Here is a 21,648-nt window from a genome sequence, read left to right on the forward strand (position 1 = left end):
TCATATTCATTTGTTCCATTCATTGAGCCTGCTGTCCTTGCTGTGTGGGTAGTGGCTGGGGCCACCAGGACTAGGGGTCTGTCCATAGTAGGTGGCTTGCTGCCCGTAATATTTGGCCCAGGCAGCACAAGAGTCAAGCTGGGAGCCTAGGGGGGCTCCAGGTCCACCACCAGTGGCTACTTGTGCTTGTTTCTTATAGTACTCTTCCCAGGTTTTTGTGTAATCCTGTTGAGGGTAAGCAGTAGGCTGCTGAGGCTTTTGGCTGATTTTTTGGTAATATTCTTCCAAGGCTTTAGTGTAGTCTGACTGTGTGGTCGGTTGGAGCTGTGGGGGTTCTCCCCAGGCAGGTGGGGCCATGGGGGCTGGTGCTGGACCTGGCATGGGGCCTGGAGGCTGCGGGTAGTAGCGTGAGTAGTAGCCAGCCCAGGTGGCATTGGGATATGCTGCTACAGCTGCTGCTATATTTGGGTCATGAGGAGCAGGTGGCTGCCACTGTGGATAGGTGGTGCCCCAACCTTGGGGTGGGTGCTGGTGTGGAGGGGGCCCTCCTTCCTGAGAAGGAGCTCCTGGAGGCCTCTGATTGAAAGGCCCTGGGTTGAAGCGCTCCATTGGGCCAGCAGGCCCTAGTGCCCCAGGGCCTGGTCCAACTGGACAGAGAGGACCCTTAATCTTCTCCTCAATAAGCTGCTTGGCATGATGAATTTGCTGAGGGGATCCCCGGATGACGAAGAGTTTGAAGTTAGGGTCCCCATTTGGTGGGAGCTGCCGAGAGATCTCCACGAAGGCACCTGTTTGCTGATTTATGGCTTTCACATTCTTCCCACCTCTGCCAATGACCAGCCCACACTTATGAGCTGGAATGGACAAAGTCATCTCTCCACCAGGAGGCCCCCAGTTGCCCTGGCCTCGGCCTCGGGCCCTGTCTCCAGAGGGCATGCCTTTGTCCCCAGGAGGTCCTGGAGGACCACTCCTTAAGCTCTGGAGGAGGTCACTGATGATTTGGGCAGCATGCTTACACCTGTCTGGGGGTCCCATGATGTGGATGATCTTCTCAGAACCTTTTCCATCATCTTGTTTGACCTGTATCTGGACACCAGCATCACTTTGTATTTTTTTGATCATTTCTCCACCTGGGCCAATGACCACACCAATAGAATGTCTGGGCACTGGCACATCTATCCCACCACCAATCCTGGATCCATATTCATTCCAGTCCCCAAAGCCTCCTTGGTCAGGTTCTTGGAGGATATCCATCACCAGCTCACAGGCTTGCTGTACTTTATAAGGGTTCCCGGTAATCTGGAGATGTTTGTCCACATTGGTATTTTGGGATCCATTTTGGATTAAAATCATCTTCACTCCAGCTTGCTCCTGAAGCTGTTTGATGGTCTCCCCACCTTTACCAATCACCAGTCCTGCCTTCCCTGTGGGAATCATGATCTCCTGCACTGTGCCGTTCTGACTCTGCTTTGAATGATCATGGAACTCTCCCGGGGGGCCACGTGGGCCCCGAGATACAATTTCATCCAGCACCATCTTTGCCTTCTGCACTGATTCCGGGGCTTCTGTCAGTGACACCCTTCGCTCTGGTAATCCACCTCTGTCTGGTGAGCTCTTTACTTTGCAGCCTGAGTCCTGCTGGATCTTGTTTATCTGATCGCCACCTCTGCCAATGATTAGTCCCATCATGCCATTAGGGACTCGGTACTCTTCTGTCATTGAAGACCTGGGAGGGGGCTGGATAGGTCCAAGCTGAGGACTGAGGGAGTCGCCTTGGGCTGCCAATTTCTTGCTCTCAGGCTGATGTCCATCCTTCAACTTTCTCTTTTGGCCCTGAAACCCACAATCAGGAGTGTTGTTACTGACCGTGGTAGCTGCATCACCTCCAATTTTTGCTGCTATCTGCTGGGCCCGCTGCACAGCCTCAGCTAGGGCGTTCCTTCGAATCACCGGGGCGTCCCCTCCGCGTGGCGGGGTCCGGTCGGGGCCTGGCCCTCCGCCCCTTACACCTCCCGGATCTCCTGCGCTCGGCTCTCCCGGCGGCAACCCCTCGGCTTCCCCGGCGACAGCCCCGGCAGTCGGCAGCGGCTTCGGCGGCGGCCCCTCAGTGCTGTAGTCCAACCTGGCGTCAGGACAGGGCGTCCCCTCAGGGGGCGGGGAGGCGAACGTGGCTGAAGAGTCTGGGCTGTGCCCGTGCTGCAATTGTTGCATTTTCTCGATTTCACACTCTATTTTTCTTTTGAATCTCCATTGACTCCTATAAGGACAGATGAGGGCAAAGAAATAAAGGAAATGGCATGATACTGAATGACAATGAGAGAATGACAAACTTTTTGGTTTCCATTTGGATTTGGATTTGGTTCATTTCTGAGGCTGAGGTTGCATCGGGTGAAGATGGCCCTGACAATCTCAGATTCTCAGAATCAATTCTCTAAAAAGAATAGAGGCTCTTGTAGAACCATTAAACATTGCAATCAAAACTAGAGTAAGTTCTTGACCCTCCCTCTCTCTCTCTGTCTCTGTCTCTCTCTCTCCCCCCTTTCCTCTCTTTTGCTTTCCTTCCCTCCTTCCTTCTCTTTCTTCATACTTCCTCTCCTCTTCCCTCTCTTTCAATATCTTCAAACTTTATTTTGATGTTTTCCACTTTCTTTTGGGGAAAATCTCCATTCCTTTTCATCAGACTTGTAATAATGACTGAACAACTACAACACCAGTTCTCCTAAGCCAAACAACACATAAAACATGTTTCAAAAAGAAATGCAGCAGTGGCAGCTACTGGTTCAGTGGGTAGGCCATCAGCCCTGGAGGCAAGAGGAGCTGAGTTCAAATCCAGCCTCAGAAACTTACTAACTGTGTGATCTTGGACAAGTCACTTAACCCTCTAAAGTAAAAGAACCAAGATACATTTTTGGGGGCCAAGATTAGTCATTACAATTAGTTTTTGTTTCATCCTTTGAATGGCTGTAGTCTTTGTTTATAATGGTTTTCTCAGAATTCATTTTGTTCTGCATCAGAGCTTGTGCCTTCCTTGTTTCTCTGATATAACAACACTATTCCATTCTATTCAATTACCACAGTTTATTAGGGAATCTCCAGTCTATCGGAATCTACTTTATTTGAAATTCCATGTTACCAGGAAAAAGCATTGTGGTGAATGTTACATTGCTTTTTCTTTCTTTAACGTCTTTTAAGTTTGGAAACTTAAGCCGAATTATTGAGGACAGTTACAAATTGCTGTGCAGCATGCGTGGCCCCGACTCACAGCTCCACCATTAGTGCTTTAGTGTACCTGTCTTTTCTCAGCCCCTTCAGCATCATCTGTTTCCATATCTTATCCATATCATGTCCCTTCACCTGTATTAACTCCATGGCTCAGGCCCCAGTACTTATATTCCTGACAATAAATAATAGATCTCATTGGGAACTTACCTTTTTTTTTTTTCTTCTGAGATGTTTTCTGCCTCAGAGCTCTGCCTTTTTCTCCACTTACAGCACACACAGGGAATCTCTCAATCTGCCCTATTCTAGTCTTTTTATATGTTCCTCTTACCAGAAGCCCTTCCTTCTTCAAGCTGTGAATTCTTGGTTTTCACTTTACCTTGAGGTTTGTTCACACCTTAGTAAGTGCTTCTAGGTAGAGGTGACAACAAAGGCATTCTTAGACTATGGACTAGGAGGAAGAGTTCACCCTGCTAACCTGTCCTCAAAAAGTTTGATATAGTACTTTCATTTCCTCTTTGAAAGCTTTCTTCTCAAGAAAACTGATGCTCTACAAATAGAACTGATGATTGATGATAAATGAGTGAAATTATTACATTTGCAAAGAGGGAGATTGGCTATGTTTATGGAATGAAAAGGATTAGATAATTTCCCTTATATTCTTTTTGAAATACTTTTAGTCTGAGAATGATTTCGAAAGAATATCGCTTATTGACATCTTTTATTTTTTGCGTCACCTTCATTTCTGAAATATTCCATATTTTTCTCTAACTGACAAGTCATTCTGGGGTGGGGAGAGAGAAAGAGAGAGAGAGAGAGTAGATCTGAGAAACTAACCAAACTCACACCAATACAGTTAGTAATTCATGCCAATGTCCCTGAACTCTGCGCAGAAGGAATGAGAGAAGCATGTGAACATGTTCTTTTTTTCCTTTTTTTTTGGATGGGGGAAGGCAGGGCAATTGGGGTTAAGTGACTTGCCCATGGTCATACAACTAGTAAGTGTGTCAAGCATCTGAGGCCTGATTTGAATTCAGGTGCTCCTGACGCCAGGGCTGGTGCTCTACTCACTGTGCCATCTAGTTGCCCTGAGCACGTTCTTTTTTGAGGCAAAAGTTGATCATTATCATTCAACTGCCTTCAATTTATCTTGTCTGGGTCTTTCTAATTACATGGTTGTCATAAATGTATACGTTGTTTTCCTGGTTCTGTTTATTACTTTGGCATCAGTTCATATAAGTTTTCTTCTCTTTCTCTGAATTTCTTGTATCTAGTGGCAGGTAGGTAGCCCAGTGGATAGAATACTAGGCCTAGAGTCAGGAAAACCTGAATTCAGATCCAGTTTCAGAAACTTACTAGCTGTGTGAATTTGGGCAAGATGTTGTTGTTGTCCTTCTTTCTTGAAGAAGACCATGACATTATGGAGGTGATCTCATGAAATGCAAGTAAGTTGGATTTGAGTGAGGGAGGGCTATGCAAAGTCACCAGCTTTACTTTCTTCTCCAGAGCCATCTGGGTCCAGTGGCCAGATATACATCAGCAGGCCTGAAGATGGCCCCAGGTTCGGTGGAAGACCTTGACCTTTTAAAGCCAAGGTCTCTAGCAGGTCTCAGTTGGACTGAGGCAATACCCATTCAGTGATTAAGGTTAGGTTAAAAAAATGAGGCAAAGAATGGCCTCTTTAACCTAGTCCAGGAAAAAAAAAACTGGGAGGGGAAGACCCTCAGAGTTTCAGGCAAGTTGTTTAAGCTCTGACTCAGTTTTTTTAATTGTAAAATGGGGATCATAGCCCTTACCTTGCAGGGTTGTTATGACAATTAAATAAACTAATATTTGTAAAGTGCTTAGTATAGTGACTGGCACATAGTAGGGTGTAGCCAGAATGGACTTTGTTTTCTGTGAATGACTCAGCTCGCCTCGTTGAGCTTCCCTGGATGCTGGGGCTTGCTCTTCCGGGGCAGGACCAGAGCTTCCTGTGTGATGAGTCATGGCGCTGGCTGAGGGGAGGTGTGTTAACGTGGTCTACGCTGGGGGCGGGGCCAAGTCAAGAACCAATCGGCCCTGGTCGTTCAGGCAGCGCTTGATGATGTCAAAAACTCTATAAGAGGGGAGAGGACAGCTTGAAGATCCTCCTTTCCTTTTCCGGTTGGAGCCAGAGACACCTACAGCCGAAGCTGAGCTGCCGGTAGCAGAGCTGACTAGAGGCTAGTGGGTAATCTTCTTACCGTAGAGGGGAAGCATGTATACGATTTTGCCTTATACCATCTCGCTTCTCTGTGGCCTTCTGATTACCTTTGTAAGGCGGACTTATTGGGCCTGGAAGCTTTTGATGAAAATATCAAAATGGGGACACTGGTTTGTGGGCTTGTTATTGTGGAGTGTAAATACATGCTTTAGTTCTCCTGCCTTCTGCCTAGAGAATTCCTTATATCCTGTGGTTCCGGACCTTTTAGGCACATATGAGATTCTCTTTGAAATCATAAATTCTGCCTTCCTAATATATTTGGCGACGAGGTGGATGGGATCGCTAGATATAAGATCTCTGTTCAGAAGCAGAAGAACTTCAGAGGAAGAGATGAATATCCCAGGGTGGGAGGATCCTTTTTATTCCTCCTTAGCAAAGGAATTGGCTAAAAAAGCTGGACCCTGTGAAAACTGGGAACCAAGGCTACAGAGAGGAGATCCTAAGGATTTGGAAAGGTGTTTACAAGAGGTTGGGATTCAGTCAGGGGCATCACTATCTAGGCAAAGCTGGATAGTGTTATCAGCCTACCGGCTAGTATATGAAAGATTGAGATTAAGTGAAAGAGATGGGGGCACTCCTACCCCACAGCAAGAAGGGGAATCTCAGATAGCAGGAGAACAAATTGCTGCTCAAGAACCCACTGACTCAGATGAGAACTTTTCTATTAATGTGGCTAGGAGCAACAGGAGGCCAAATAAGCCAAGAGTGCATCCCAACTCAGCCCAGACCAAGCCTGACTGCCTGCTTTGTCCTTGCCATGGTGGCAGGGGAAGCGAGTGGGGGGAAAATGAGACAATGTTAGGGGCTGAGAGAGAAAATGCTACTAGGGTTCAGGACATCCCTGGCACAGAGAATGGGAGATGGTTAAATACTCAGACAAGCGTTCGTCCCGTAGAGAGAAGGAGGACAGAAACCCGAGGTGGCAATTTAGTTACGAGGGAATTTCAGGAAGATTTCTCACCACAAGAGGTCACAGATATTTTGAGTAGATTCAGCCAAAGAGTAGGAGAACCATTAATATCTTGGATGGTAAGGCTCAGTGATCAAGGGACCGGTGGAATATTAGTAGATAAGAGGGACTGTATGAGATTCATAGGTATCAGCCACGATCCTCTAGTTCAGCAAGCTTTTAGGGAACATCATCAGCGAGGAGATGATGCTAGCAGGACTACTCTGTTGGCATTAGCTGCTGCGGGATGCAATAAGAGATATACTAATGATTCTATGTGCCCCACTGAGCACAGACCCTGATATTCACTTAAAGATTGTATCATGAGACTAAAGGAGGAGGTAATGAAGACTGCTATTATGACAGGAACTGCAGACAACTATTACAATGATCCCATAGGAATCCCTCATAGGAATTTAATAATTAGGACAGCTCCCCCTGCTTATAAACAACTAATTTTGAATCTGTTACTTGGGGAAGTAGGGAGCCATCTTACAGAGGTGATAAATAGGATTTTACAGTTACATGACTTAGGAGACTGGGGAAGGGATAGATCTCCTCGAGAGAGAAGGGTGAATAGCCAGCAAACTTGGCACCAAAATGGAGTGACAAGAAAAGAAATGTTTACTGCTCTATTGAGAGCAGGGGTAGGTTTTGAAATGATAGATGTCATTCCAACCAATGAATTGTACAGGATGTACCGAGATAAAGGACTCGATAACAGGAGAGACAGGGAAATAAGAACTGCTCCTGCAAATGCTACAGATGTTGAACCTTCATACTCAAGTGAATCACATGCTAGGGAATACTAGGAAACAGGCCAGGCCCCAGCCCAAATTAAGGAAATACGTAAGCTGGATTGCAGACCTCACATTAACTTGACCATATATTGGAAAAATGGGTCAAGTACAGTAACTAGGGCATTGATAGACACTGGGGCTGAGGCCACCCTTATCTATGGGAATCCAGACAAATTCAGCCATGGAACTCCTATTACCATCACAGGACTAGGAGGGACTGAAATATCAGCCAGACAAGTTAAATTGATGATGAAAATTGGACAGTTGCCCAAGAAAGAATATAGTGTGGTTATTGTGCCTATTCCTGAATACATCATTGGAATAGACATTTTGAAGGGTATGACCTTAAATTTACCTGAAGGGAAATACCAATTTGCTGTGAGGAAAATAGGCATTAATGCAGTCTTAGTGGGGAAAATCAAGATGGATCCAATCACTTTGCCCGAACCTTCTGAAGTAATTACTTTGAGGCAATATCGTGTGCCAGGTGGGCAAGATGAAATTGCCAACACTATAAGAGAATGTGTTGAGGCAGGAGTGTTAGTCCCTACAACTACTCAATGGAACAACCCTGTCTGGCCAGTCCGAAAGTCAGATGGGACATGGAGGATGACAGTAGATTATAGACAGCTGAACAAAGTGACTCCTCCCTTGTATGCTGCTGTTCCAGACACGGTTACTTTAATAGAGAGAATACAAAAACATGAAGGGACATGGTATGCAGTTATTGATTTGGCCAATGCCTTCTTTACGATCCCAATAGACCCCAAGCAATGGAACCAGTTTGCTTTTACTTGGCAAGGCCGACAGTATACATTTACACACCTGCCACAAGGATATATTCATAGCCCAACTATTTGCCACAGGATTGTAGCTGAGCATTTGGATGAATTAAAGCTACCTGGTGTACAGCTTACACATTACATAGATGACATCATGATACAGGGAAAGAATATAAAAGAAGTGGAGGAGAGTTTAGCATTATTAATTGACCATATGAAAAGCAAAGGATGGGAAATCAACCCTGCAAAGGTTCAAGGGCCAGCTCAAACTGTAAAATTCTTGGGGATACAGTGGAATAGAGGACTGCGAGAAATTCTCCCACTAGCTCGACAAAAAATTCAGGATTTTCCCACCCCTACTAATAAGAAAGAGGCCCAAAAGTTCATAGGGCTATTTGGTTATTGGAGACACCACATCCCACATTTGGGACAAATTTTAAAACCCTTGTATAAAGTCACCAGAAAGAAATATGAATTCGACTGGGGCCTTGAACAAAGTAGAGCTTTTGAGGAAGCAAAGGCTGCTATACAATTAGCCCTGGACTTCTGGCCTATGCAAAATGGGCTAGTGGAGTTACAAGTGACTGTACAAGATGACTATGCAAATTGGAGTCTGTGACAAAAACAACAGAGCCGAAGTGTACCTTTAGGCTTTTGGTCAAGGAAACTGCCCTCATCTGGAGTGCAGTATACACCTTTTGAGAAGCAGCTGTTAGCTGCATATTGGGCTTTAGTAGAAACTGAGCAACTAACCCTGGGTCATGAAGTGATATTAAGGCCTGGAATTCCAATTATGACTTGGGTAATGAGTACCCCAGCTTCTCACAGAATTGGACATGCACAAGAGGCAAGCATAATCAAATGGAAGTGGTATATTCAGAATAGGTCCAGAGCAGGCAAAAGTGGAGTTTCTGCTTTACATGAATCGGTGGCGAACATTGGCACTGAGAGAAATGAAAAACCCCTTGAATCTAAGCAACAGATGGTGCCATCCTTAGTGAAATGGAATAATGGGTATGATGGACTAAGTGTAGAACAGAAGAAACACGCTTGGTTTACTGATGGGACAGCAAAATATTTAGGACAGAAGAGACATTGGAAAGCAGTAGCCTATAACCCCTGTACTAGGCAAACTCTGGAAAGTTCTGGGATAGGGGGAAGTAGCCAGTATGCTGAACTGATGGCAGTACATCAGGCCATCAGAATGGAGAAGGGAGGACAGTGTCATATATTTACTGATTCATGGGCGGTAGCTAATGGATTAGCTACTTGGATGCCTATATGGAGGAATCAGAATTGGGAGATTCATGGCAAACAAGTTTGGGGTAAAGAGTTATGGGAAAATATATGGGACATGTCTTTGGTTACGGATTTGTCAGTTTTTCATGTTGATGCTCACACGACCCTGACCACACCAGAGCGTGAGTACAATGCACATGCGGATCGACTAGCAAAGATTGCCACTGAATGTATTGTCCCTACTCCAACTCCAACTGATGACTCAGCCTTAGCAAGATGGGTCCACCAGACCGCCGGCCATTTAGGGGTCCAGGCCACCCACTGATGGGCACAGGATCGGGGTATCAGTATCTCTCATGCGTTGTTAAAACAAATAACAGAGGGGTGTTGTATATGTCAATTAGAAAAAGAACGAACTCTTCCTAGGATAGTAACTGGAGAAATAGCAAGGGGAAAAGTTCCAGCCCAAATTTGGCAGATAGATTATATTGGCCCACTACCCCAGGATAAAGGATGTAAATATGTATGTACGTGTGTTGACACCTATTCAGGTGTCCTAGTGGCTTGTCCTTATAAGGATGCAACTCAGAAAAACACCTGTAAAACTGGAGCTCTTTTGCCATTTGAGTTAGTCTGTTTTTTAAGGTGTTTTCTTCAGTGTATTTTTCGGTATTTTTTTTGGGTCTCCTTTAGCAAGTCATTGACTTGTTTTTCATGGTTTTCTCGCATCCTTCTCAATTCTCTTCCCAATTTTTCCTCTACTTCTCTAACTTGCTTTTCCAAATCCTTTTTGAACTCTTCCATGGCCTGGGACCAGTTCATGTTTTTCTTGGAGGCTTTTGGTGTAGGCTCTTGCACTTTATTGACTTCTTTAGGCTGTATGTTTTGGTCTTCTTTGTCAGCAAAGAAAGAGTGCAAAGTCTGAGACTGAATCTCGGTGAGTTTTCGCTGCCTGGCCATATTCCCAGCCAACTAACTTGACCCTTGAGTTTTTCAGCGGGGTATGACTGCTTATAGACTAGAGAGTTCTATGTTCCATGTTTGGGGGGGAGGTGCCAGCTCTGCCATACCAGCACTGCTCCTTCCCCAACCCCCAACCCGGACTGGGCTTAGATCTTCAGCAGGCTGTGTACTCCTGCTCTGATCTGCCACTTAAATCCTCCTACCAGGTGGGCCTGGAGCAGGAAGTAACAACAACTGTAGCTGCCCCACCTCCGCTGCCCCCGGGGCTGGAAGCTGAACCGCGAACTCCTTCTACTCCCGCAGCTTTTCCCACTAACCTTCTCCGCAGTCTTTGGTGTTTGTGGGTTAAGGAGTCTGGTAACTGCCGCAGTTCACTGATTCAAGGTGCTAGGGCCCCCTCCACCCGGCTTCTGGTCTTGTTGGTCCACGCCGCTCAGACTGGGCTCTGCTCCACTCTGTTCCCAGCTCCCAGCTCCCAGCTTCGTGCGGGATAGACTTCACCCAGAGACCATCCAGGCTGTCCTGGGCTGGAGCCCTGCTTCGCTCTGCTGTTTTGTGGGTTCTGCCGTTCTAGAATTGGTTCAGAGCCATTTTTTATAGGTTTTTGGAGGGACTCAGTACGGAGCTCACACTTGTTCCTGCTTACCAGCCGCCATCTTGGCTCCCACCCCCACCCGTTTTTCTTTTTTTAATTAATTAATTTTTAGTTTCAACATTCATTTCCATAAGAGTTTGAGTTTTAAATTTTCTACCCATCCCACCACTCCCCCCCCCAAGATGGCTTTCAATCTGACATAGGCTCTACATATACATCAATATTAAACATTTTCATTTTTGTCATGTTGTAAATAAGAATTAGGACCAATGGGAGGAATCATGAGAAAGAAAAAACAACACAAAACAACACCAAGCAAAAAAAAGAGAGCAAATAGTATGCTTCAATCTGCATTCAGACTCCATAGTTCTTTCTTTGGATGTGAACAACATTTTCCATCATGAGTCTTTTAGAGTTGTCTTAGATCCTTGCATTGCTGAGAAGAGTCAAGTCTATGACAGTTAGTGATTGCACAATGTAGCTGTTACTGTGTACAAAGTTCTCCTGGTTCTGCTCACTTCACTTAGCATCAATTTACATATATCTTTCCAGATTTTTCTGAGGTCTGCCTGCTCACTATTCCTTATGGAACAATAGTATTCCATTACATTCATATATTACAACTTGTTCAGCTATTCGCCAAATGATGGGCATCCCCTGAATTTCCAATTCTTGGCCACCACTAAAAGAGCTGCTATAATTTTTTTTTTTGTACATGTGGGTCCCTTTCCCATTTTTATGATCTCTTTAAGATAAGACCTGGAAGTGGTGTTGCTGGGTCTAAGGGTATGCACAGTTTTATAGCCCTTTGGGCATAGTTCGAAATTGCTCTCCAGAATGGCTGGATCAGTTCACAACACCACCAACAATACATTAGTGTTCCAATTTTCCCACATCTTCTCCAACATTTATCATTTTCCTGTTTTGTCTTTTTAGCTAATCTGACAGGTGTGATGTGGAATCTCAGAGTTGTTTTGATTTGAATTTCTCTCCTCAACAGTTATTTGGAGCAATTTTTTCATATGACTATAGATAGCACTAATTTCTTCATCTGAAAACTGCCTGTTCTTATCCTTTAACCATTTATCAATTGGGGAATGACTTGTATTCTTATAAATTTGACTCAGTTCTCTATATATTTTAGAAACAAAGCCTTTATCAGAGACACTGGCTGTAAAACTTGTTTTCCAGCTTTCTGCTTCCTTTCTAATCTTTGTTGCATTGGCTGATACCAAGTAGTTTTGATGATTGCTGCTTTCTATTTATTAATTCCCTTGATATTCTGGATGCTTAATTCTTCCAGATGAATTTTGTTATTATTTTTCTAGCTGTATAAAATAATTTTTTGGTAGTTTGATTGGTATGGTAGTGAATAAGTAAGTTAAAAGTAGAATTGCCATTTTTATTATATTAGCTTGGCCTACACATGACCAATTGATATTTTCCCAAATATTTACATCTGACTTTTTTTGTGTGGAAAGTATTTTGTAATTGTATTCATACAGTTGCTAGGTTTGTTTGACTTTGCTTCTCTTGCACCCTGTACCATTCACTCTGTCTCTGACCAAGTCCCAAGCCAATATGTATTGATGGCTAGGCTTGTTAATGGTTATGTTTGAGTTACTTCTGCTGCTTGCCCTTGTCTCATTGCCCCTATTTCTGTTGGTGCAAAGGTTGCAGCTCAGTTGATTTGCAAATCCCAAGTCTATTTTCCTGTGCCTATGAAATGGCAGCTAGCATAGGGGTGGAAATTTTCCCCTTGATAGCTCAAGGCCTTTTCCAAAGGAAATGAGGGGGGCTGTCTAAGTCACTGTTGGCAGTGGAACCCTTATTCTTCTTTCTTGGATATTCCTTGGAGCTCAAGGCAGCTCTTTTCAGAACTTTCTGGTTTCATATATAATACTCCTTTTCTCTTCTTATATATGAAAATCAGGCTTTTTTGTTAATGTTTGTAGAGCTAATAATAATATTTTTTAAAGATTAAACACTAAAGCAGTTATCATAGCATGAAAGGGTGTAGGATCACCTTAAAAAACTCAGTCTTTATGAGCGAAAAAACTAATCTGAGATAAAACCTATGGGCAGAGGAAACTGAATGTAAATTTTATATTTCACAACACCCAGATAATTTCTTAAATGGGAGATAGGCCAGAACTAAGACTTTTGCTTAGCTAGATGAACAAAACGTAAATAATTACCTGTCAGTAAAACTGAGGATTTAAAAGGGGAAAAAAGGTACTAATATACTTAATTGTCTAGGTGATGTACTGTGTTGAGTACAGGAAATCAGGAAGAGCTGAGTACAAATAGTGCTTTAGATACTTACTAGCTTATTGAAAACACTTAATCTCTCAGCCTCAATTTCCTCATCTGCAAAATGAGGCTAACAATACTTTCTTGTTGAGGCTATTGTGATGGTCAAAGAAGATAGCATATGTAAAGTGTTTTCGCAAACGTTAATGCTCTATAGAAATACTAGTTGTTTCTGAGAGGTCTGCACTCATAAATGTTTTTATATTAGAAAGTGATCGCACCACTCTTTAACTGGCTTCTGAGTGCACTTCTAGATCTTAGGACCACAAAATTATTATCTATGCTGTCCAAGGTGCTAGGAGGAAGCTTTAAGAGACAAAGTAGATGACATAAATTTTACCTTCAAGCAGCTTATAGTGTATCTGGGGAGACATGCTGTACAGAAATGAAATATCCTAATTATTATGAGAGAAAATTCATAGGACCCTTGATTTAGGGTTGAAGGAATCTTAGAGGTCATCTAGTCCTGTCTTGTTAATTTCCTAGAAGCAGAAACTAAAGCCGGGTAAGGTTAAGTGTCTTGGCCAAGGTTACACAGCATCCAGCATCTGCCAGATTTAAACCTGTACACTCTGACTCCAAGTCCAGTGGCTTTTTCACTGCAAATTTCACTAGAAGATAATGTCTAACTTTTTTGTCTGTTTGGAATTAAAAGAAGATCTTTCATTATTAACTTGTTGGTGTATGTATTGGTTTTATTATAGGCCGTAATTCTCCAAATGTATTTCATATAAAATCCACATAAAATGAAAACCTTTTTGCCTGTCGCTTCCCTCTGACCCCAGGCCAAAAGACAGACTGAAAATGACAGAAGGTCCCTTAGTCTATGAAGTGGTTCTACTAGGGAAGCTAGAGGCCTACTTACAATTACTGTCTTGCTGGCTCTACTCAGGACTGCTGTGGACTCCACATAAATTAGCCTTCCTGCCAAAATTGTCTATACAAGTCCCTATGGGAACCACTCATTCTGGGCAGATCTGAGAGCATTGACCTGCAAAGCTTAGGCTCTGACAGTGGCTACCCTTTTAAATTTGCTGAATGATTGTTAGCTGTGTGACCCTGGGCAAGTCACTGAAGCCTATTTAACTCAGTTTCCTCACCTGTAAAATGATGTGGAGAAGGAAGTCAGAAAACACTCCAGTATCTTTGCCAAGGAAACCTCAACTGTGGTTACAAAAGGTCAGATGCTATTGAAAAATGACTAAATAATAAACTCCCATAGTACCTTCCTTTACATTTTTTTCCATTGATTCCTTTGATATTCTTGATATTTTGTTCTTCCAAATGAATTTTATCATTTGTTCTAGCTTTGTAAAATAATTTTTTTTTGTATTTTGATTGGTATGGCACTCAATAAGCAAATTAAATTAGGTAGAATTGTCATTTTTTTATATGTTGGCTTGGCCTACCCTTGAGGACCAAAAGGTATCCTCACTTACCCAATGTAAAGTGTCAGAACCATGAAGAACCCAGGCATTCTGATCCTAGATCCAGCAGTCTTTCCATAACACAATGGTAAGAACAACAACAAGAAGAAAAGATAAGCTTGTGACTAAACTTTACATGAGCACTGGGGTTCTGGTGGCTGGCCTGCTGGCACTGAGTAAACTTCTCATAAAAACGTTCTTTACACTTACATGAACTGATGCAAAGTGAAGTGAGCAGAACCAAGAAAACATGGCACCAATGACAACAATACTGTATGGTCATGAACTGTGAATGACTTAGTTATTCACAGCAACACAATGATGGAAGACGATTCCAAAGGACTCCTGATAAAAAATGCCATTCAAGTCTAGAGAAAGAATGGATGGAGCCTGAATGCAAATCGAAGCATAGTATTTTGCACTTTCTGTATTTTTTTTGTGTTCTTCCCCCTTTAGATCTGTGTCTTCTTTCACAATGAGGGTAATATGGTAATATGTTTTGCATAATTGAACATGTATAAGCTCCATTCAATTACTAACTCAAAGACAGAAGAGTTGAAGGAAGGAGAGAGAAAATTCGGAACGCCAAAATTTTTTCAAATGAATGTTAAAAATTGTCTTTCCATGTGAATGGGAGAAAATAAAATCTTTTTTAAAATCACTATTTTGAAGCCCAGAGCTTCTAAGTGTTGTCTAAGGGCCTTACTCTTACTAGGTGCTAAGGAGGTAAGTGTTGGTTAATTGGTCAGATGAGTCAATTCTCTTCTTGTTTTCTAGAAACAGTTTTCAGCTCAAATTCCAACTTTTGCCAAAGGCCTTTGCCAGCTCCTCTCCTGTTCAACCCTCACTCTCAAGTACCCTTCCCTCAGACATTTTATAAGTCCATATTTATTTTCAGATTGTCTCTCTCATTAGAATGTGAGCTCCTTGAGGGGAAAAATCCTGTTTTTGTTTTGATTTATATTACAAGGTTTAACACCAAGTTCAGCTCTTAGTTATCACTTAAGAAATAGTAGTTGATTGAGTGAGGAGTTAACACCTTCATTGGAATAAGGTGCTAAGAGAGGTTGGGGAGGCTGAAAAGATATAAAAGGGCTTTCCTGGTTGGAAAAGTAGCTTGTGTTTCTGTAATTGCCTCGGCCTAGTGCTTCTCCAAGTGGAGAGTATTTATTGGAGAGGGGACGTGCCTGGGAAACAGAACAGCCAAGCCCCAAGTCATTTTGGTGGTGTTTCCTCCTCTGAGCTAAGATGCTCCACCAACCTGAATTCCTGAGGCAGTACCAAAGGTAAGTTTCCTTCTGGGGAAAGTTCATTTGGTGGAGAAGACCAAGGATTTAGAGCTGGCTGGGAACTTTAGGAATCATCTAGTCTACCACTTCATTTTACCTATGGAGGAGCTGAGACCAAAAGACATTTAAGAGACTTAGGTGTCCTATGTCAGACAAATAGAAAGTTCTGGAGCTAGGATTTGAGCCTAGGCACTCTGAGTCCAAATTCCTTGGCATTTCTTTTAAAACACACTTTGGTTTGTTCTCAAAATTTGGAACATTGAGGGAGATGCTGGTTTAGTGAAAAGAGCCATGCTGTGTATGATACTGAGTTGTGTGAGTTTGGACAAGCTAGTTAACCTCTCTGAGTTTCAGTTTCTCTGTCTACAAAATAGGAATAATCAATAGTAAGCCACTACATTATTTCACACAATTAATGGTTAGTAACATGTGGCATTGTGTACACACATACACACATATACACACACACAGACACACACACACACACACACACACAGACACACACACATACCAGTGAAGACTGTAAACTGACCTGCAATTTATAGTTTTACTGTTTCCTGAGGTAACTGGATGGATGGTCCAGTGGACAGAGCACTGGGCTGGAAGTCAGGAAGACTCATCTTCATGAGTTCAAATCTGGCTTCAGACACTTAGTAGCTCTATGTCCCTGGCAAAGTCACTTTTCCAAACCCTGTTAGCTTCAATTCCGCATCTGTAAAATAGACTGGAGAAGTTAATGGTAAACTACTCTAGTATTCTTGACAAGATAACCCCAAATGGGGTCACACTAGTGAAATGACTCAACAATAACTGTTTCCTGCAGTGAAGAGAGACAAAGGGATTGACAATTAGGGCAGAGGCCTCCATCTTGGCTGCCTCCACCAATAGAAGTGAGAAGTGCTAGGTGGCCTCTCAGTGCTATGATAATAGAGAGCAAGCTCTGGAATTAGGAAGATCTGGGTTGGGATCCTACTTCAGACTAAATGTCTGCCCTGGACAAGTGGCCAAACCTCTCATCCCAATTTTCCTCAATCATAATGCAGATAACAGTAGTACCTCCTTCACAGGGGGTTTGTGTGTTATTTTGTCACTATTTGATATGAGCAGAGTGTAAATCCTGGGATTAGGAAGATCAGAGTTCATCCTCATGGCTGATTCTACCTCAGTGCTGAGTAAAATACAGCCCTTGGAGCATATAAAAACAGGTGGCTGGTTGTTGGCCATGGGTTGCTGACTAGCTATCTGATTTTGGGTGAGTAACTTAACCTGAGACAGATTTTCCCCATCCCATCTAGGAATATTTCTGTGTGCATAAAACAAGATACTCTATGTAAAGTACCTTAAAGTGCTCTCTCTCTCTCTCTCTGTCTCTCTCTCTCTTATTATTGTTATAGCATACATTTATTATACATATATATATACATACATACATATGTTGTTTTTATGCTGTATGCCCTAGTTGTGCCCATCTTTCCTCTGAATGATGTCTACATTTGTGGAAGAGGGGGCCCCAAGTTTATCGGGAAAATTGGTTGTGACTTTGCTTCCTATGCTGTTTCATGAAATGTATTTCTTTTGAACTAAAAAACAAAATGAGAATAGAAGAAACTCCCTCACTGTCTCTCATTGTCTCTCCTCAGGATGTTTGGAGATGAAGTTGAAGAAGAAGAAGACAGTCTTTGTGCTGTCTGCTGGAATTTGGTCTCAAAAACAATCACCATTGAGTGTGGACATCAAGCTTGCTTGTCTTGTCTCAGGAAAAAAAACTTTCTGCTTTTCTGTTGTCCCACATGCTGGGAATACTCCCACCTGAGAACTCTTCAGGCTGACATTGCCATGCACTCTGAAGGAGAAGGCATGTGTGAGCTGCACCGGGAAGATCAGAAGCTGTTCTGTGAGAGTGACAAGATGCTGCTCTGTTTGACCTGCTCTAAATCAGAGGATCATGAGGATCATATCCATTGGCCCATTGCAGTGGCTGCTCTGGGCTATAGGGTGAGTTATACAAGAGTCAGTGGAAATCCTCTGGGTAGCTTGAGGTGTTCATTTATAGTGACCCCACCATGGCCATTTTGGTTGTTCCTACTTTAATCTTTCCCTTGGAACTATTGACTGGAGGTCAGATGCATGTTCTTCTTCCTGCTGTGACTCTCCCCTGTAGAGCATTCAAATAGGACTGGCCTTTCAAGAGTACATGAGTTTCTAAGCCCTTCACATTTTATGGGCCTTAGGCCTCCTGATAATATTTATTTCTGTTTCTCTTACAGAAGATGATCCAAAAATATTTGGGAATCTTTGGCGGCCAAGTAAAAAAAATTCAGGAACTTCAATTTCATGAGAAGGAGAGACCCTTGGCATGGGCTGTGGTGTGGACTGTAAGTATCTAATAATATTTTTCATGTATTGAATCAATCAAGAAACATCTATATCAAGTACCTCCTATTTTTTAAGGCACTGTGCTAAGTACTGGGATCCAAAAAGAAGCAAAAGATGGACTCTGCCCTCAAGGAGTTTACAACTGAAGGAGGGGAAGGGGAGGGGAGGACAGGACTGGGACATGTTGCAAACAGATATATGCAAAGAAAGCTATACAGAGGATAAATAGGAACTAATTAACAGAGGGAAAGCATGAGAACTAAGAGGAGTTGAGAAGGTTAGCTTTTCAGCAAAAGATGATCTTTTAGTTGGACTTATAGGAAGTCCTGGATGTCAGTAGTGAAGCAGAGGAAGGAGAGCATTCCAGGCATGAGATAGGGCAAGAGAAGAAGACCAGAGCCAACAAATGGAGTGTTTTGTTCATGGAACACTCAGTCTCTGATGGATTTCATAAGAAGCTTCTCATTATTAGCCATAGTTGATGAGGAAATTTAAGGTTCATAAACAATTTTGTCACTTGCCCTGGTTCTTGTCCCAAGTGAGTATTCCAACTTTGAATCAAACTCATGTCTCCTAACCTGAAATTTAGTAATATGTGGCCATTTTAGCTGGCTTCCATCTCTGCTTTGTTGCTTCAGTTTTCTGATTTGTGGTGCTCAGGCTTGAACCCTTCCACCCACCAAAGCAGAGAAGTATGTACTTGAGGTGAGAGGGTTGGGGGAAGGATGATTAACCAGATAGCAGATTTACTTGGCAAATAAGCTTTGAGAAATGAGGACCTTTGTTAATTAAACTGTATGACCTGGTATGAAATCTGACCTTAGAACAAATGGTTGGATTATCTCTCTACCATTGTCATACTTAATAAGTCGGTCGATGAGCATTGATTAAGCACCTACAGTGTTCCAGGCCCTTTACAAACTTATGGGGATCCAAGGAGAGGCAAAAGAACAGTCCATCCTCCCATGGAGCCCACAGTTTAATGGGAGACACAACCTACAAATAAGTATGTACAACCCAGAAATATAAAGGATAAATTGGAGATAATCAACACTGGGAAGGGACTAGCCTGAAGGGAGATTCCTAAAAGCTTTGGATTTTTTCTGGGATTGGAGGGAGGACAGGAAGGCAGCAGGCAGAAATGCGGAGGGAGAGAGATGCAGGCAAAGGGGAAAGCCAATGAAAATGCTTGGAGTACATGGGACGTATAGAGTATCTTGTTTGAGGAACAGCAAGCAGGTTAGTGTCAGTGGGTCCTTGAGTCCATGGGGGGCAATATGTTTAGGAAGTTTAATAAAATTTAAGAAGACTGGAAAGCTAGGAGCACATTTCCATAGCATTTTTCATGTTTGCATTGGCTAACTCAGTCAGGGAGCTATGCTAGTATCATCTTCATGCAGAAGAGGCAAGGTACAGGTCTCCTTGTGTGTGGATTAAAATTGCCCAAAGTACAAAAAAGCAGAACTCTGAGCCAATGACACTTTCTTAAAGAGTCCATGGTCCCATCTGATGAAGTAGACCTCAGATTTTCCTCATGAACTGAAATACCTCCTTCTTCTCAGGACCTTGTTTTTACAGGGTTTGATACCCAGATATGCAAAAGAGGCATGGTGAAATACAGAATCTTATTGGATGATAGACCTTGCTTTTGATGGCCAAAAATGACATGTCAGTGGGGTGGGGGTGGGGTGTCCACCAATTGGGTGAAGCATGAGGCATCTCAACCTCATAAAATAGTCCCTCGCTCATGTTGGACAAGAGAAGGAGGTCTGGAGGTCCAAAAATAAATTGGGGGACTTTTCATGCTTAGACATCCCACCCATGCTGGGTTTGAACATGGAATTTGAGCAAAACAGGATGCAGATATCTTGGTCAGCAATCTTGTGGCTGCACAAGTGAACCTCATGACTTGGTAAAGAAGTAGTGAATACTACATTTGAGTTTGAGGCCCACTATAAGAACCTATCTATCCCAATATGATTTATGTAGAATATCCACCTGATTGGAGTAGAATAAGGGTCCAAATAAACTGTTTCTCACTCCTGAGCAGTTTGGGAATCAGTGTTTAGGATTTCTAGCCAGGGAATTAATATGACAATAGCAGCAGTTATACAAAATGGATGGGTTGAATAAGGAAGTCAGAAATAACATTGAAGGGCAGAATTTCTCTAGAATTTAGCTGGCTTATTGAGTAACATGAAGGAATTGGAGATTATGTTTTCTTCAATATGGCCTGAAGAATGCAGTCAATTCAATGATCTATGGTGTTGAGTGAGAGCCTGTGCCAAATTTTAGAGGAAATAAAAGCAAATTTTCAGAAGACACAGTGCTTGACCTTGGCACTTGACTTCTAGTTCAAGGATGTGACATATATAACCAAGACTGATAGGATTACTAGTGCAAATAAAATGTCTTTGAGGTTTCTGAAGGTCAGGAAGTCTCAGTTTCCCACTGGTGGGAGGCTTCCTGAAGAGTGGTGTTGCATGCAGGCATTAGGGATTAACATGACCAGTGGCATAGAGGGAGAGAAACTGGATGATTACAGAGATAGCCTGAATAAGAAAGCAGCTTCTGTAAATGTAGGCTGGCATCAGGTTGGGAAGGGCTTCATATTCTTGTCAAAGAAGTGTTAATTATACTTAGCAGGAAAGAGGGAAGCATGACAAGATATTGAAGACAGGGGTGGCTGGACAAGTTCTGAGTAGAAAATATGCCCAAAGCCAATAGATTTGAAAAAGGAGTCATAATCAAGTTTAAATTCAGATGATTTCATGGATTTTTAGAAAACTTAATCACTTGGGAAGCATGAAAGTAATCAAAGTAGAGAATGTTGGAAATGATGGAAAATTTTCTGAGTTTGGGAGTTTCAGGGGTTTCCTTAGAAATTGAGAAACCAAGTTTGGAAAAAAAAAAAAGGAGGTGAGACTCTGCTATGTAGTGCAATGGTAGGCAGCAAACCTTCAATTAGACAGGGTGGAAGACAGCTCTTTTAGTACAAGAAAGGTAGAGGTTAGATAGAGAAAGACAGGTTGGAGTAGGTTGTTTGATTGTCTTAAGTTAGAGCTGGAAGAGCCCATTCACATCTCTATATATTGTTGCTGATTTTAGAGCAGAAAAGTGAAGCCAGAGAGGTTCTCCAAGGTCACTCAGGTGGCTGGGACTGGAATCCTGGGCTCTTGACTCCTACTTTGCCCAATGTTTTTTGAATTTACAGCACACTGAGCAGGCAGGGATGGGGTGAGGCCATGAGTACCTTTATGTATATCATTGGAATAACATCCTTCTTTACAGGACCGTGAAGATATATCCAGAATAAATTTTTTGGAAAAAATTCCAGTAATATGGGAATACCTGAAGAAGAAAGAGACGACTGAGACAGCAGAAGTAGAGGAAGTCATAATGGGGACAGGCGAGGAGAAGTTGATCAATCTCTACCAGAGGCTGAAGGAGA

At 42.7% G+C, this 21,648-nt stretch overlaps 1 protein-coding gene across 1 annotated transcript; it reads right to left on the minus strand.

Annotated features, from left to right (window-relative positions):
- Positions 1-19: 19 nt before the first annotated feature.
- LOC118836703 (far upstream element-binding protein 2-like) lies at positions 20-2,211 on the minus strand. Its single transcript, XM_036743913.1, is given in 2 exon segments — positions 20-57; positions 60-2,211. Coding segments are annotated over 2 exon segments (2,190 nt in total).
- Between the last annotated feature and the right edge of the window lie 19,437 nt (positions 2,212-21,648).

This window comes from Trichosurus vulpecula, chromosome 2 (assembly GCF_011100635.1).
Source record: "Trichosurus vulpecula isolate mTriVul1 chromosome 2, mTriVul1.pri, whole genome shotgun sequence".
Taxonomy (NCBI): Eukaryota; Metazoa; Chordata; class Mammalia; order Diprotodontia; family Phalangeridae; genus Trichosurus; species Trichosurus vulpecula.